This window comes from Budorcas taxicolor, chromosome 11 (genome assembly GCF_023091745.1).
Source record: "Budorcas taxicolor isolate Tak-1 chromosome 11, Takin1.1, whole genome shotgun sequence".
NCBI lineage: Eukaryota > Metazoa > Chordata > Mammalia > Artiodactyla > Bovidae > Budorcas > Budorcas taxicolor.
The window spans coordinates 67,273,483-67,287,933 of record NC_068920.1 but is presented as its reverse complement, the minus strand read 5'-3'; the positions used below and the strand labels follow the sequence as shown (position 1 = coordinate 67,287,933).

Sequence of the window (14,451 nt, the reverse complement as noted above, 5' to 3'; positions counted from 1 at the left end):
ATGGGGTGGCAAAGAGTCAGGCATGACTGAGCGACTTCACTTTCACTTTTCACTTTCATGCATTGGAGAAGGAAATGGCAACCCACTCCAGTGCTCTTGCCTGTAGAATCCCAGGGACGGCGGAGCCTGATGGGCTGCCGTCTATGGAGTCGCACAGAGTCAGACACGACTGAAGCGACTTAGCAGCAGCAGCAGCTTTCTAAAAGGCTGTGCCCTTTGAGTTGCTCTCTCAAGGCCCAGGGTTGGCTAACGGCAAAGCTCTCCACTTCCTCACTGCTGGGCTCCCCGGACACCTAGTGTGAGGTTTCACGTTCTGTCCTTCTGCTGCCCTGCCCCATGAGGAGGATCACTGCCTTCTGACCTCTCTCTCGGGAGAAGAGCAGGAGAAGCCTGGGGCAGGGCTTGGCTCCCAGGAGGATCTGATGGCAGAATGTGCAGGAAAATGATGGAGAAAAAGCACTGCCAGGGAGAGAGAGCTGGGCCTGGGCTCAGCCCCAAGGGATGGCCCGTGCACAGAAAGGAGGACACAGAGCAGAAGGGCTGGGGTCTCAGGCCAAGCCAGCAGCGCCTGCAGGTCTAGACTTCAAAGGAGCTGGCTTCACGGGCCTCACCTTGGTGGCGAGGGAGCTGCCAGAGCTCAGCAGAACCTCTGCACCACTGGGGTATTGCCAACCCCTCTTGCCTGTTCTCATCCTCATCCACTTCACGCCTGCACTGAGGTCAGCCTTGTCCTTCCCAAGACTGCTGCCTGTGCAGACCCCTCTGACAGCACACCAGCCAGCCATCGCCTCGCCTCTCCCTGCTTCTCTCTCTTTCTCCTTCCTGGACTGCCTTTGCTTCTTTCCTTCTAAGGATAACTGATATTTTACCACCTTCTTTACTATGACCTCTCTTAAAGATCATATTGTATCAAAAACCATCTCTGCAATTCTTGGTATCTGTTATGCTAATTAAAGTCTTTTAAATCAGTCCTGCACATCAAGCTACTGGCTGAATTATTTCAAACTGGTATTCCACTCTCAACCCAAATTTAATGTGTCTAAATCCAAACTAAATTCCCAGTCTTCACTCCAAAACAGGCCCTCTCCTCCTGATTCTCATATTTCCATCTTCCTACCACATGTTCTTAGTTGAAATACTTCACGGTACAGTACTGGTTGGCAAGCAATTTGGCACCTTGGCAAAATAATAAAAATGCAATTTTATTCCTACCTTTTGATTCACATTTATGTAAATATAATCCAAAGAACTAACACAAATTATGACAAATGTTATACACATAAAAGTATTTTTAATGTGGAGGTGGCAGCTAACATTTAAAATCTGAGAAACTATTAGGCACAAACATGGAGAAATATTAGCTAACTTAAAAATTAAAAAGTGAGATACACGTTTTTATTTAGAAGGATCAAAAAAAAGTACAATATGCATGTAAAAAGGACTGGAAAGAAATACACTAAAATAATATTTATTGTCTGGAGGAAAGTGACCATTTTACCTTGACTGTATGTTATTTAGTAGCTATATCTACTACTGTGGGCAAGAATCCCTTAGAAGAAATGGAGTAGCCATCATAGTCAACAAAAGAGTCCTAAATGCAGTACTTGGAGGCAATCTGAAAAATGACAGAATGATCTCTGTTCGTTTCCAAGGCAAACCATTCAGTATCACAGTAATCCAAGTCTATGCTCCAACCAGTAATGCTGAAGAAGCTGAAGCTGAATAGTTCTATGAAGACCTACAAGACTTTCTAGAACTGACACCAGAAAAAGATGTCCTTTTTATTATAGGGGACTGGAATGTAAAAGTAGCAAGTCAGCAAACACCTGGAGTAACAGGCAACTTTGGCCTTGGATTACAGAATGAAGCAGGGCAAAGGCTAATAGAGTTTTGCCAAGAGAACGCACTGGTCATAGCAAACACCCTCTTCCAGCAACACAAGAGAAGACTCTACACATGGACATCACCAGATGGTTGACACCGAGATCAGATTGATTATATTCTTTGCAGCCAAAGATGGAGAAGCTCTATACAGTCAGCAAAAACAAGACTGGGAGCTGACTGTGGCTAGGATCATGAACTCCTTATTACCAAATTCAGACTTAAATTGAAGAAAGTGGAGAAAACCACTAGACCATTCAGGTATGACCTAAATCAAATTCCTTATGATTATACAGTGGAAGTGACAAATAGATTCAAGGGATCAGATCTGATAGACTGAGTGCCTGAAGAACTACGGATAGAGGCTTGTGACATTATACGGGAGGCAGTGATCAAGACCATCCCCAAGGAAAACCAATGCAAAAAGGCAAAACGGTTGTCTGAGGAGGCCTTACAAATACCTATGAAAGGAAGAGAAGCAAAAGGCGAGGGAAAAAAGGAAAGATATACCCATCTGAATGGAGAGTTCCAAAGAAGAGCAAGGAGAGATAAGAAAGCCTTCTTCAGTGATCAGTGCAAAGAAATAGAGGAAAACAATAGAATGGGAAAGGCTAGAGATCTCTTCAAGAAAATTAGAGATACCAAGGGAACATTTCATGCAAAGATGGGCACAATAAAGCACAGAAATGGTATGGACCTAACAGAAGCAGAAGATATTAAGAAGAGGTGGCAAGAATACACAGAGGAACTATACAAAAAAGATCTTCATAACCCAGATATTCAAGATGGCGTGATCACTCACCTAGAGCCAGACATCCTGGAATGCAAAGTCAAATGGGCCTTAGGAAGCATCACTATGAACAAAGCTAGTGGAGGTGATGGAATTCCACCTAAGCTATGTCAAATCCTAAAAGATGATACTGTGAAAGTGCTGCACTCAATATACCAGCAAATTTGGAAAACTCAGCAGTGGCTACAGGACTAGAAAAGGTCAGTTTTCATTCTAAAAATCCCAAAGAAAGGCAATGCCAAAGAATGCTCAAACTACCACACGATTGCACTCATCTCACATGCTAGCAAAGTAATTCTCAAAATTCTCCAAGCTAGGCTTCAACAGTACGTGAACCATGAACTGCCAGATGTTCAAGCTGGATTTAGAAAAGGCACAGGAGCCAGACACCAATTCCCAACATCCACTGAATCATTGAAAAAGCAAGAGAGTTCCAGAAAAACATCTACTTCTGCTTTATTGACTACGTCAAAGCCTTTGACTGTATGGATCACAACAAACTGTGAAAAATTCTTAAACAGATAGGAATACCAGACCACCTGACCTGCCTCCTGAGAAACCTGTATGCAGGTCAAGAAGCAACAGACAGAACCAGACGTGGAACAACAGACTGGTTCCAAATCAGGAAAGGAGTACATCAAGGCTGTATATTGTCACCCTGCTTATTTCACTTCTATGCAGAGTACATCATGAGAAATGCTGGACTGGATGAAGCACAAGCTGGAATCAAGATTGCCAGGAGAAATGTCAATAACCTCAGATATGCAAATGACACCACTCTTAAGGCAGAAAGTGAAGAGGAACTGAAGAGCCTCTTAGTGAAAGTGAAAGAGGAGAGTGAAAAAGTTGGCTTAAAACTTAACATTCAGAAAACAAAGATCATGGCATCTGGTCCCATCACTTCATACAAATAGATGAGGAAACAGTGGAAACAGTGACGGATTTTATTTTCTTGGGCTCCAAACTCACTGCAGATGGTGACTGCAGCCATGAAATTAAAAGACGCTTGCTCCTTGGAAGAAAAGTTATGACCAATCTAAACAGCATATTAAAAAGCAGAGACATTACTTTGCCAACAAAGGTCCATCTAGTCAAAGCTATGGTTTTCCCAGTAGTCATGTATGGATGTGAGAGTTGGACCATAAAGAAAGCTGAGCACAGAAGAACTGATGCTTTTGAACTGTGGTGTTGTAGAAGACTCTTGAGAGTCCCTTGGACTGCAAGGAGATCCAACCAGTCCATCCTAAAGGCAATTAGCCCTGAATATTCATTGGAAGGACAGATGCTGAAGCTGAAACTCCAAAACTTTAGCCACCTGATGGGAAGAATTGACTCACTGGAAAAGACCCTGATGCTGAGAAAGATTGAAGGTGGGAGGAGAAGGGGATGACAGAGGATGAGATGGTTGGATGGCATCACCAGCTCAATGGGCATGAGTTTGAGTAAACTCTGGGAGTTGGTGATGGACAGGGAGGCCTAGGGTGCTGCAGTCCATGGGGTCACAAAGAGTCGAACACGACTGAAGGACTGAACTGAACTTGTGTTATATAAACTGAATTACATCTTATTTAGAGAGCAGCTTCTTTATCAGCCTAGATGCCCCTAGATTTCTTCTGTTTGGCTCTGAAATTTACATGTTAACTCTTTAATTTGCATGTTAACTCTTTAATATCCTGTATGCCCATCAGTCCTTCTTGACCTTTGTTGCCTCATCCCTTGTCCTGCCCTGATAATGTCCAGGGAGGACCAAGATGCTGGTCTGTGAGGAGGACCATTGGAACTCTTCTCCCCTCTCCCCTTATCCTCTTCCTCTCCTCCCCTGCCACAGAGCCTGGAAAGCAAGCAACTTCAAGCCCCAGCCCAGCAAGGCCATGTGACATGGTTCTGACAAGGGAAGCATTGGCAGCAACCTATTAGAGAATTCCAGGGACACGCCTGTTCTCCTGAAGATGGGAGGAGATGACAGAGGCTGTCCACCTACCAAGGATGTGGAAGCAAAGGCTTTGAAAGGCCAGGGTCCCTGACAGCATCATGACAGCGGCTGCTTCTGACCTTCTTACTGTGGGACAAAAGTAACCCTCATTCTCCAGTTGCTATTTGTTTTTGGCTACTTCCAGCTTCATGAGCTGCTGACTAACACCTTGCCTAGTTGCCTTCCTGCTTCTAGTCTGGTATCATTCACAGCACCCTACCTTTTTTTTATAAGACTGAAGAATGAGCAGACCAGAAAAGAGTAGTAAATAAATATTGGCAATAAAGGTAAAAGAGAGCTGAGTCATGAAAACAATGGTGTAGACCTAAAAAATTTACCAGAAGTATGAAAAAACCATTTTCAGAGTAAACGAGGTCCACTGAGTAAAGGTTTAAAAATTCCTACACACGTCAGTAGTTATTCAAGGCATCAGTGTCAGCACACAGTCCAGTCTAGTTAGTGCAGACTCTCAAGAAATACTAATTCTACAAAAATATTCAGTCAAGAGTGGAAACAGCAGTGAGTCAAACATAAAAGACCTTACAGTTGTGAAGCCTAGAGTTAAATCCGGAAGGGATATATGAACAAAATAATTCTGCAGTAAACATTTAAAATCTGTGCTATAAATTATCAAATGAAAGCATGGGTTTTATAAAGGAGAGCCTGGTCTAGCCTCCGTGTTAGAGGGGGCAAGGGCAGCAAGGATGTCTTCCTTAGGAGCTGAAGTCTGAACTGGCTCGGTGGGTGATCCTGCTTCATCAAGGAAACGGGGAGGAGGGCGTGGGAGGAGGGAGGAGCACCTGGGGAGAAGGGTGGACACCCTTGGGCCCTGCAGTGAGAGCGCAAATGCTGGTTCTGAGCAGCGCAAAGAAGGCCATCTGGCCGGCCTGTGTCCGCATGTTTGTTCCAACTCATCAGGGAAAAACAGAAATTATGTTCAATATATTCTACTTCATAAGGAAGCCCTTTCCACTTGGAAGTAATAAAGTTAAAATAGTTTATCGCTGAAAATGCAAACTGCAATTTGGCACTGTCATGTCATACAAACGCTGAAGGATCTTCTAAGTATCCAGCACTATGCTAAGTGCTGGTGATACAAACATGACTAGGTCACAGTCTGTGCCTTCGGGGAACTGCAATAAACAATGAAAGAGCTGAGTATTCATGAACAGCTGCAGTTAGGTACAAGGAGCACCTTGGTGGGTGTGGTTACAGGCCAAGGGGACGCCATACAGAAATGACTGACTCACTCAAGGGTTGAGTTACCTTGAAAATTAATCTACGTTCAGTACACCATCACCCAATGTTAGCAAATTAATGGACTATGACTAAATTTAAGCATGAAACAAACCAGAAAATCTGAATTCTGACAGATATTGAGAGGTAATGAAATTGTTTAATGGACTTCGAAGTACATAGTCCTACTTCAGAAAACAATTCTGAGAATTAAATCAGCCCCTCTAAGCTTGGGCAACCATCCAAATAACAAGATTTGAACATAAATGGATTTTAGAATATGCATTTGAGATTAAAAGAAAAATAAAGGAAACAGTGAATTAGACCAGACTGTACATACATACAAGTCAGGATCAAACAGAAAGGTAAAAAAAGCCAACATAAGTTTACTTTGTTCTTTTATTGAAATCCAACTAAAAGACTTTACTTTAAAAGATTTAATAGTAAGAACTAAAATCAGCCTTTTTTCATTCACTGTAGTTGATAAGAACATCAATAAACAAAACCCAGAGGCTTGGACCTTGGGTTAGTTCTGCCAGTGATCAACTGTGTAAAGACAGAAATCACACGGTTTCTCTGAGTCTCAGCCCCCTTATCGTGAAATAAAATAATTTCATCAGTAATGTCTAATAATTCTAAAATAGTCTTTCCAGAAAGCTATCCACCACTGTATCATTTTCAGTGATTTCAGTATTAGCTAACTGTAGCTAGCTAATGGCAGTTCTGCCAATAATTTGCCTGGCCACAATACATCAGATTTCACAAACAATACTTTGAATTTTCCCAAGATAAGCTGACAAAGGCACCGTTGTCGTTGTTTAGTTTCTAAGTCATGTCCGACTCTTGGCAACCCCGTGGGCTATAGCCCAGCAGGCTCCTCTGTCCATGGGGTTTCCCAGGGACGAATACAGGAGTGCCAATTCCTTCTCCAGGGGATCTTCTCAACCCAGGTATCAAACCTGTGACTCCTACATTGGCAGGTGGATTCTTTACCATCTGAGCCACCAGGAAATCCCAGCAAATGTATAATGCCTGACAATTATTAGGCTATGAAGTTGACAGATAGTTCTGGAGTCTAGTGAAATCTCGTGGCTTTATCAAGCAGGAAACACACACTTTCAACCAGATTGAATCTTTTTGATGAAGTCTGTATCTTTCTCTTGGATAAAAGAAACAATAAAATAATCACCCAAATATAATGTCAGGTATCACTTGCATATACTATTTCTGTTATAGGACATACCTCTTCTCACCTCAGTCATTTTCCCTTAGTGTTTTTGCTTAAAGTAAAGTAAGAAGTTGCAATATGTATGCCAAAGAGGAGTGTGACAACTTAAAAAAATGGAACACGGTTTGTCACTTGATCCAAAAAGTGACATAGTAATTATATGTAACGCAGCATAATTCTAAACATAATTGCAGCGCAATTTCGCTGACATGCACTCACCCCTTCCCCATCATTATTATGCACAGATAGCGTTACCCTGTTTTGCAAGTTCGCTACCATCTCCTTAGGGCTTCCCAGGTGGCGCTAATGGCAAAGAATCCACCTGTCAATGCAGAAGACTAAGAGACTTGGGTTTGATCCATGGGTTGGGGAGATCCCCTGGAGGAGGAAATGGCAACCCACTGCAGTATTCTTGCCTGGAAAATCCTATGGACAGAGGAGCCTGGCAGGCTACAGTCCATGGGCTCGCAAAGAGTCCGACACAACTGAAGCAACTTAGCACACACACACTATCTCTTCGAGGTGCAAATTTTTCAAATATGCAGATTCACTGTTAAGTATATGGAGCCTACCGCACCTATCTTATCACAGGACCCCAACACACGAGTATCAGCAACAGCAATATGCAAATATTTATGCAAATAGCTAATGTCCTAGAAAGAATGACAAGCAAGGGATAGCGTTTCCGTAACTCTCTGTAATGTAACTTTTTATAACATAAAGCAGTGTATCTGCCTGTTCCCCACGCCACGTCCTCTATCATCAGTGAGAAGGTCCGCATCGTAAATGACGTAAGCGAAGGTTTGGCAAGTGTGACTGAGACAACTGTTTTTTAAAGCAATGATGAAATGATGGGGGAACTGTACTTATCTATTTTTGGTTGCAGCCAAGCAGATTTTTACGGGAAAGAGCATCTGCACCACACTCATTATCAACACCAGCAGCCACAGGCCCTCTGAGCACAGGCAAGTCTGGTGGACAAGCACAGCTTCATCCCTTTTCCTACCCGGATCCACACCTGCTCCGTAACACGTCATGTTAATAATGTGATATAAGCAGATGCTATCCCCTCTGACAAACTCAAAACAAAATTACAATGTATGGAAATTCATATTGTACATAAAGACGAAAAAATGGATGACGGATGTAAAAGTTCATTGAGTTCTGTGGTTGTTAATTTTATGTGTCAGCTTAGTTAGACGATGGTGCCCAGCTGCTTGATCAAACAGTAGCCTAAAAACAGCTATAAAGGCATTCTGATGTGTCAGTGTTTATAATCAGCAGACTATCAGTAAGGTAGATTATCCCACGGTATGAGGGGCTGGGCCTCGTGCAATCAGCTGAAGGATTTAAAGAACAAAAAAGGGCTTCCTGAAGAAGAAAGAACCCTCCTCTGGACTGCACCATAGAAATTCTACCCAAGTCTCTAGCACTCAGAGTCAAGGCCTCAACATCAGCTGTTATTTGAATCCCCAGCTGCAGCCTTGCCCCAGAGATTTCAAACTTAACAGCCTTTCAAACAACAGCATGAGCCAATTCCTTAAAATCTCTCCCTCAGTCAATCAATCAATTAACCTCAGTCTCCCTCTCTGTACACACACATACAATTCCTATTGATTCTCTGGAGAATCCTGACTAATACACATTTATCCAGAATATTAAATGTTATGTATTCTCTTTGAAAAACAGATTTTCTTTTTGGCCCTGTTAATGACACCACTAAATTCTGTACCAACCCTTAGTTTTAAGCTTAGGATAAGCACTCTCTTATGAAAAACTTCATGAAACCAGCTGAGAATAAAGTTGACATATTGAGCTTATATACTTTTAAAAATTAGATTTATGTGCTAAATATTGTATACTTTCTACAGAAACTAAGTTTATACAGTTTCTATAGAAAAAGTAGTATGAAAACATGAAAGAAGCTGGGCAATCATGATTCCCAGTTAACAGCATAGGGCTCTCCTTCTTCTGAGGAATATCACACACAATGAAGCATCGGAGAAGGCAATGGCACCTCACTCCAGTACTCTTGCCTGGAAAACCCCATGGACAAGAGGAGCCTGGTAGGCTGCAGTCCATGGGGTCGCTAAGAGTCAGACCTGACTGAGCAACTTCACTTTCACTTTTCACTTTCATGCATTGGAGAAGGAAATGGCAACCCACTCCAGTGTTCTTGCCTGGAGAATCCCAGGGACGGGGGAGCCTGGTGGGCTGCCGTCTATGGGGTTGCACAGAGTCGGACACGACTGAAGCGACTTAGCAGCAATAGCACCATTGGTGGTCAAGAACCTGCCTGCCAATGCAGGAGACATAAGAGACGTGGGTTCAATCCCTGGGTCAGGAAGATGCCCTGGATCAGGGCATGGCAACCCACTCCAGTGCTCTTGCCTGGAGAATCCCCATGGACAGAAGAGCCTGGTGGGCCACAGTCTACAGGGTCACAAAGTCGGATATGACTAAAATGACTTAGCACGCAATCATGTTCTTATGTATGACAATGGCAAAAATGTTTTAAAATCAGGGTGTATATTACAGTGGTTTCCATTGTAGGACGAGTTTTACATCTTCCCGAGCAGTTCTTCCTGATGCGTGTGTCTCAGTCGTGTCTGACTCTTAGCGACCCCATGGATTGTAGCCTGCAGGCAAGAATACTGAAGTGGATTGCCATGCCCTTCTCCAGGGGTTCTCCCCAACCCAGGGATTGGCCCTGGGTCTCCCAAATTGCAGGCAGATTCTTTACCATTTGAACTACCCGGGAAACCCATCTTCCTGATGAACACCATTATTTTCATATCAGAAAACAAACACACTTGTAAAAAATTATCATGATAAGCAACAAGCAAATGGGCTTTGATTTTGGACCAAAGTTGTATTTTATTAAGATTATAAATGGTATTTTAAAAAATGACATTTGGGGAATTCCCTGGCAGTCCAATGGAGAATACTTCACCTTTCAATGCAGGGGATGTGGGTTCAGTCCCTGGTGGGGGAACTGAGATCCCACATGCCCCATGGCCGAACAAACATACAACAGAAGCACTACTGCAGCAAATTCAATAAAGATTTTAAAAAAGTCCACATCAAAGATAAATAAATAAATAAAAATGACATCTTATTTATTATTTTATACATGACTGATATAAAAAAACACATTGAAATTATAAATTATTTTTTGATTGCCCACAAAGCTGCTATGGGGGGAGTGTTTCAGAAAGACCACCCTTCTGGAGGCACCCTGAGGACTGAGTACTTACTGACTGCAGAGTCGTAGGAGGTGGAGTTGTGCTCGCCTCTCAGGAAGGGGTATGGTGACAGGTAAGCGTGGGTGCAGTTCTTCCACAGGGGCTGATTGGCTGGGAAGGAAGGCAAGACAGACGTATTTGTTACTGAGAGGCTGCCTGAAGATTTGTTCCCAGTAGAAGAGAAATACAGGCTGTGGGCGGTACACAAGCAAAATAAAACTACAGATCAACAAACTCAGAGAATTATTGAATAGGGAGGAACTTCCTTAAAAGTCTCACATGGAATAGCACAGGAGACCTGGAAAGTGGATTCATCTAAAACGTCTAGCTCATGACCTAATCCAGTGGAGAGAATGCCCTTAGTATCACCTACAGTTGAAATCACCAGATTTCATTCATTTTCACAACAGTATTCTCCAGTTCCTAACATAATGCCCGACACAGACACACACATACACAAAATGTTGTTGTTTAAAAACCTAATAAATTTAGATCTAACTATGATTGGTTCTAACTAATGCAAATTTTCTTCTATATTCTACTTTCAGGGAAAAGATGTAGATGATAGACCATACAAGTTAATGATTAAAGTTTATTTTTAGTATTTGAAGAAACCACAAGAAAGAACTTTAATGTTGTTTGAAATCTTGATGATTTCATCATATACCCTTTAAGGAGTAAAATATTTTTTCCTTCTCTAAGCCTTGGCAAACTCTTCCTCTTGCAAAGTCTGACTTACTTCACTTTACCAAAGCCTAGATAATTTTCATCGGCAGATCACATGCTTATTCTCCTCCCCCAAATGACAATCAGAAACTCTATGAAATATTTCTCTCAAAATGCCATTTCATCTTAACTTTGTTCCTTTAACATATGCCAATTTACTATTGGCTTATCTTCTGTGATCTCAAATTTTTATGATATACTCCATAATCTTGACTTAAGTGCCATACTTTGATTTATCACAGGAGTAGTTTTGAGAAGAAGACTAATAATTTCAACCCACAGTAAGTCAGAAGGTAATAAACAGTTCTTTCATTGTTGGATGCAATAAGATAAAGGCTAGCTATTTTCAGTGAATTGATTTTCAAAGATTAACAACAATATAGAAAATACAGTTGAAAGAATGCAACTGTATTTTTAAGGAGCTATTTTATTTCAAAAAAGAACTTTAAAGTTTCTGTGAGAGAATGGAAACATCAAAAGCAAAGTATTTCTTGATATTGCCCACAAACCTGGTTTAAGCCTTAATAGAGTAAGCTTTCATCTGTCACTGCTCATAAATGTTTTATTATAAAAAAAGATTTTTTTAAATTTTGAAGCTATTACTATAAAATAATACATCTCTAATTCTGAATTTTTAAATTTGTGACTTCAAGGATTCATAGCCCCCAAAATAAAAACATTTATTTGCAACATAGCAATAATAGACATTCCAAAAACACACTATAGAGAGTATTTGTTTTGTTTGTTAAGGATGATGTATTTTAAATGTGAGCAAGGAAACAGTGGATTGTCCAATTCTGCCGTAAATATGGACTACAACTTTATGTTAGAAAATAAAATAGTTATTTCTATAGCCAATTCTGTTTACTGAAAAAGAATCAGGAACCTTTGAAAGGAACCTTTGAAAGATACCCCATTGAGATTCCACAGCTAAGAATCCAATCTTGTTTTGTAAGTGACGTGCACCAAAATAAGAAACTGTTCTTTTTTATTGACAAGCCAGGGGTCGGGGTGGGGGGGAAATAAGGCTGAATTGTACTTACTGTACCAGAACTGCCAGATATTGGAATCATTCTCTTCCACAACCCCATTAAACCAACATCTCCAGAAGAATCCTTCATGGTGGAAAGTGACATTTTCTACCTGTACAGAACACAAATGAAGTAACTGGTATCAACACAAGGAACACAATCTGAATAATTACATCTGGGAAATTTTTTAAGCAACGTATTGTTTCCCAAATAATGATGATCATTAGCTTTCTACATCTCTCTTCTGAGAAGAAATAGACATTCCACTCCTATTTTTGGATTCTCAGAAGATACATGAGGCTATCCTCATTACCACCAAGTACAACGATATTTTGAAGAAGAAACGCACATTTTGTTCACCTGAACACTTTGCTACTTCAGTCGCGAGAAGCCAGTAATCTGATCCAAAAGCCACCAGAAAGAGTAAAACCCCCAGAGCACCAAAGAGAGCCCCAAAGAAGATGGCAATATTTAGTCTCATTTTCAGTTCACTGGTTTCTGTTGAACTAAAATAAGAAAATAAATGAGAGCGGACACCCAGATCCTCAGTTAAAAAAAAAGAATAAAGACTTCTGAGCAGGCGGGATCTTCCTGAGAAGCGGCTCTTAGCTGGTGCTTCAGTGGAGCCCCACTCACACGGGCGGTGGATTCATGTTGCCTCTGCGTTCCCCTGGAGGGCCTCCAGTCCGGCAGCTGAGAATGGCAGGCTATTTTAGGACACTGACTGAGGAGTTGCCTCTCTCCCCAGGGGATCAAAAAATAGCTGACCTTCCCCTGACGGTGGAGGGGGTAGTATCAGGAACTGGCCAGAATCACCCTTATTGCTGTGGGGCAATCCAGAGGAGTGGAAAGATGACAGAATGGTGTGAGGTCACGGCCACACTGGCCCAAAGTCTTAAGTGTCTGAACAGGCTCCCCTTGATCCCGAATGACCATGACAACCCTGGAGACACTGAAGACCCGCTACAAGGGTAGATAAATCACAGGTGTAAAGAACCACAAAGACCTCTCTTGGATATAACTGGAAGAAAGGTGTGAGTAGTTCAATCACTGGAGAAGGCAATGGCACCCCACTCCAGCGCTCTTGCCTGGAAAAGCCCGTGGACGGAGGAGCCTGGTAGGCTGCAGTCCATGCGGTCGCTGAGAGTCGGATAGGACTGAGCGACTTCACTTTCACTTTTCACTTTCATGCATTGGAGAAGGAAATGGCCACCCACTCCAGTGTTCTTGCCTGGAGAATCCCAGAGACGGGGGAGCCTGAGGTCCTCTGAGGATTGCAATTAGGTTTTTTTTGGATATTTTTGGAATATAAAATAGTGGGTCAATTGATCTAACATAACACCAAGTACAGTTCAGGTTCATAACCTAGAAATTCATAAGTATATTTAAAAGATCAAGAATATGGTAACATAAACTGTTAAAGTAGAACAAAATACTTTTACATAGCACATGCTATGACATAAATTGCAGTTCCCAGATGCTATACAAGGTGTTCCAAATGATCATCCCCAAAGTAGACTCACGAAAAAAGTCTCAAAAGAATATTATTTTCCAGATTAAAATAAGAAAATACAGCCCACATTTTCTTTTGTTTCTTTCATTTTAAATATTCAACCGCCTTAAAATAGGGAGTCTTACTTGACACCCATACAAGTCACCGAATAGCAATGTATCTACACATTCTTCATGTCTAGCATCTCTAGCTCATTTCTTTGTTTTCACTCCATGTCTAAATATGCCAGAGGGAATTTTTTAAGTATTTGTGCAATATTTGAAAACTTTCACTGTCTCTAGTGATTACTGTCTTTTGTATTCAGTTGTAACATGGGTTTCTGCATCTTCTGAAGAGGCATCTGACCTCTGCCAGCTTCCTTCACCACTTTTTTTTGAGATGGGATGGATCCTTAGAAACGAATTTGTGTGTGTGTGTGTGTGTGTATGTGTCTGCGTGTGTGTGTGTGTGTTCGTGTGCACATTCAGTCACTCAGTTGTGTCTGACTCTTTGCAATCCCACAGACTATAGCCCACCAGGCTCCTTTGTCCATGGAATTTTTCAGGCATGAATATTGGAACAGGTAGCCATTTCCTCCTCTAGTCATCTTCCTGGCCCAGGGATCAAACCTGCGTCTCCTGCGTCTCCTACGTTGGCAGGTGGGTTCTTTACCACTGAGCCCCCTGGGAAGCCCCCAACAGGCAGAATAATGGGTTCCCAAAGATGTCCACACCCTAATCCTAAACATAACCACATAAGCTATGAATACGTTACCTTACACAGCAATGACCTAGATTATACAGGTTGACCCAATCTACACACATGAACCCTTAAAAGAAAAACAGAGAAT

The 14,451-nt window shown here is 41.8% G+C and overlaps 1 protein-coding gene across 2 annotated transcripts in view; it reads right to left on the bottom strand.

Annotated features, from left to right (window-relative positions):
• Nucleotides 1–12,788, bottom strand: part of TMEM182 (transmembrane protein 182) — a 92,335-nt gene extending 79,547 nt beyond the window's left edge. For both annotated transcript variants that reach the window (XM_052649834.1, XM_052649832.1), the window contains exons 1-3: nucleotides 12,459–12,788; nucleotides 12,122–12,221; nucleotides 10,365–10,463 (exon numbers count right to left, since the gene is read on the bottom strand). In XM_052649834.1, coding sequence (XP_052505794.1) covers nucleotides 10,365–10,463; nucleotides 12,122–12,221; nucleotides 12,459–12,590 — 331 coding nt within the window. In that variant the 5' untranslated portion in view covers nucleotides 12,591–12,788. The remainder of the gene's footprint in view (nucleotides 1–10,364; nucleotides 10,464–12,121; nucleotides 12,222–12,458) is intronic.
• Nucleotides 12,789–14,451: the final 1,663 nt, after the last annotated feature.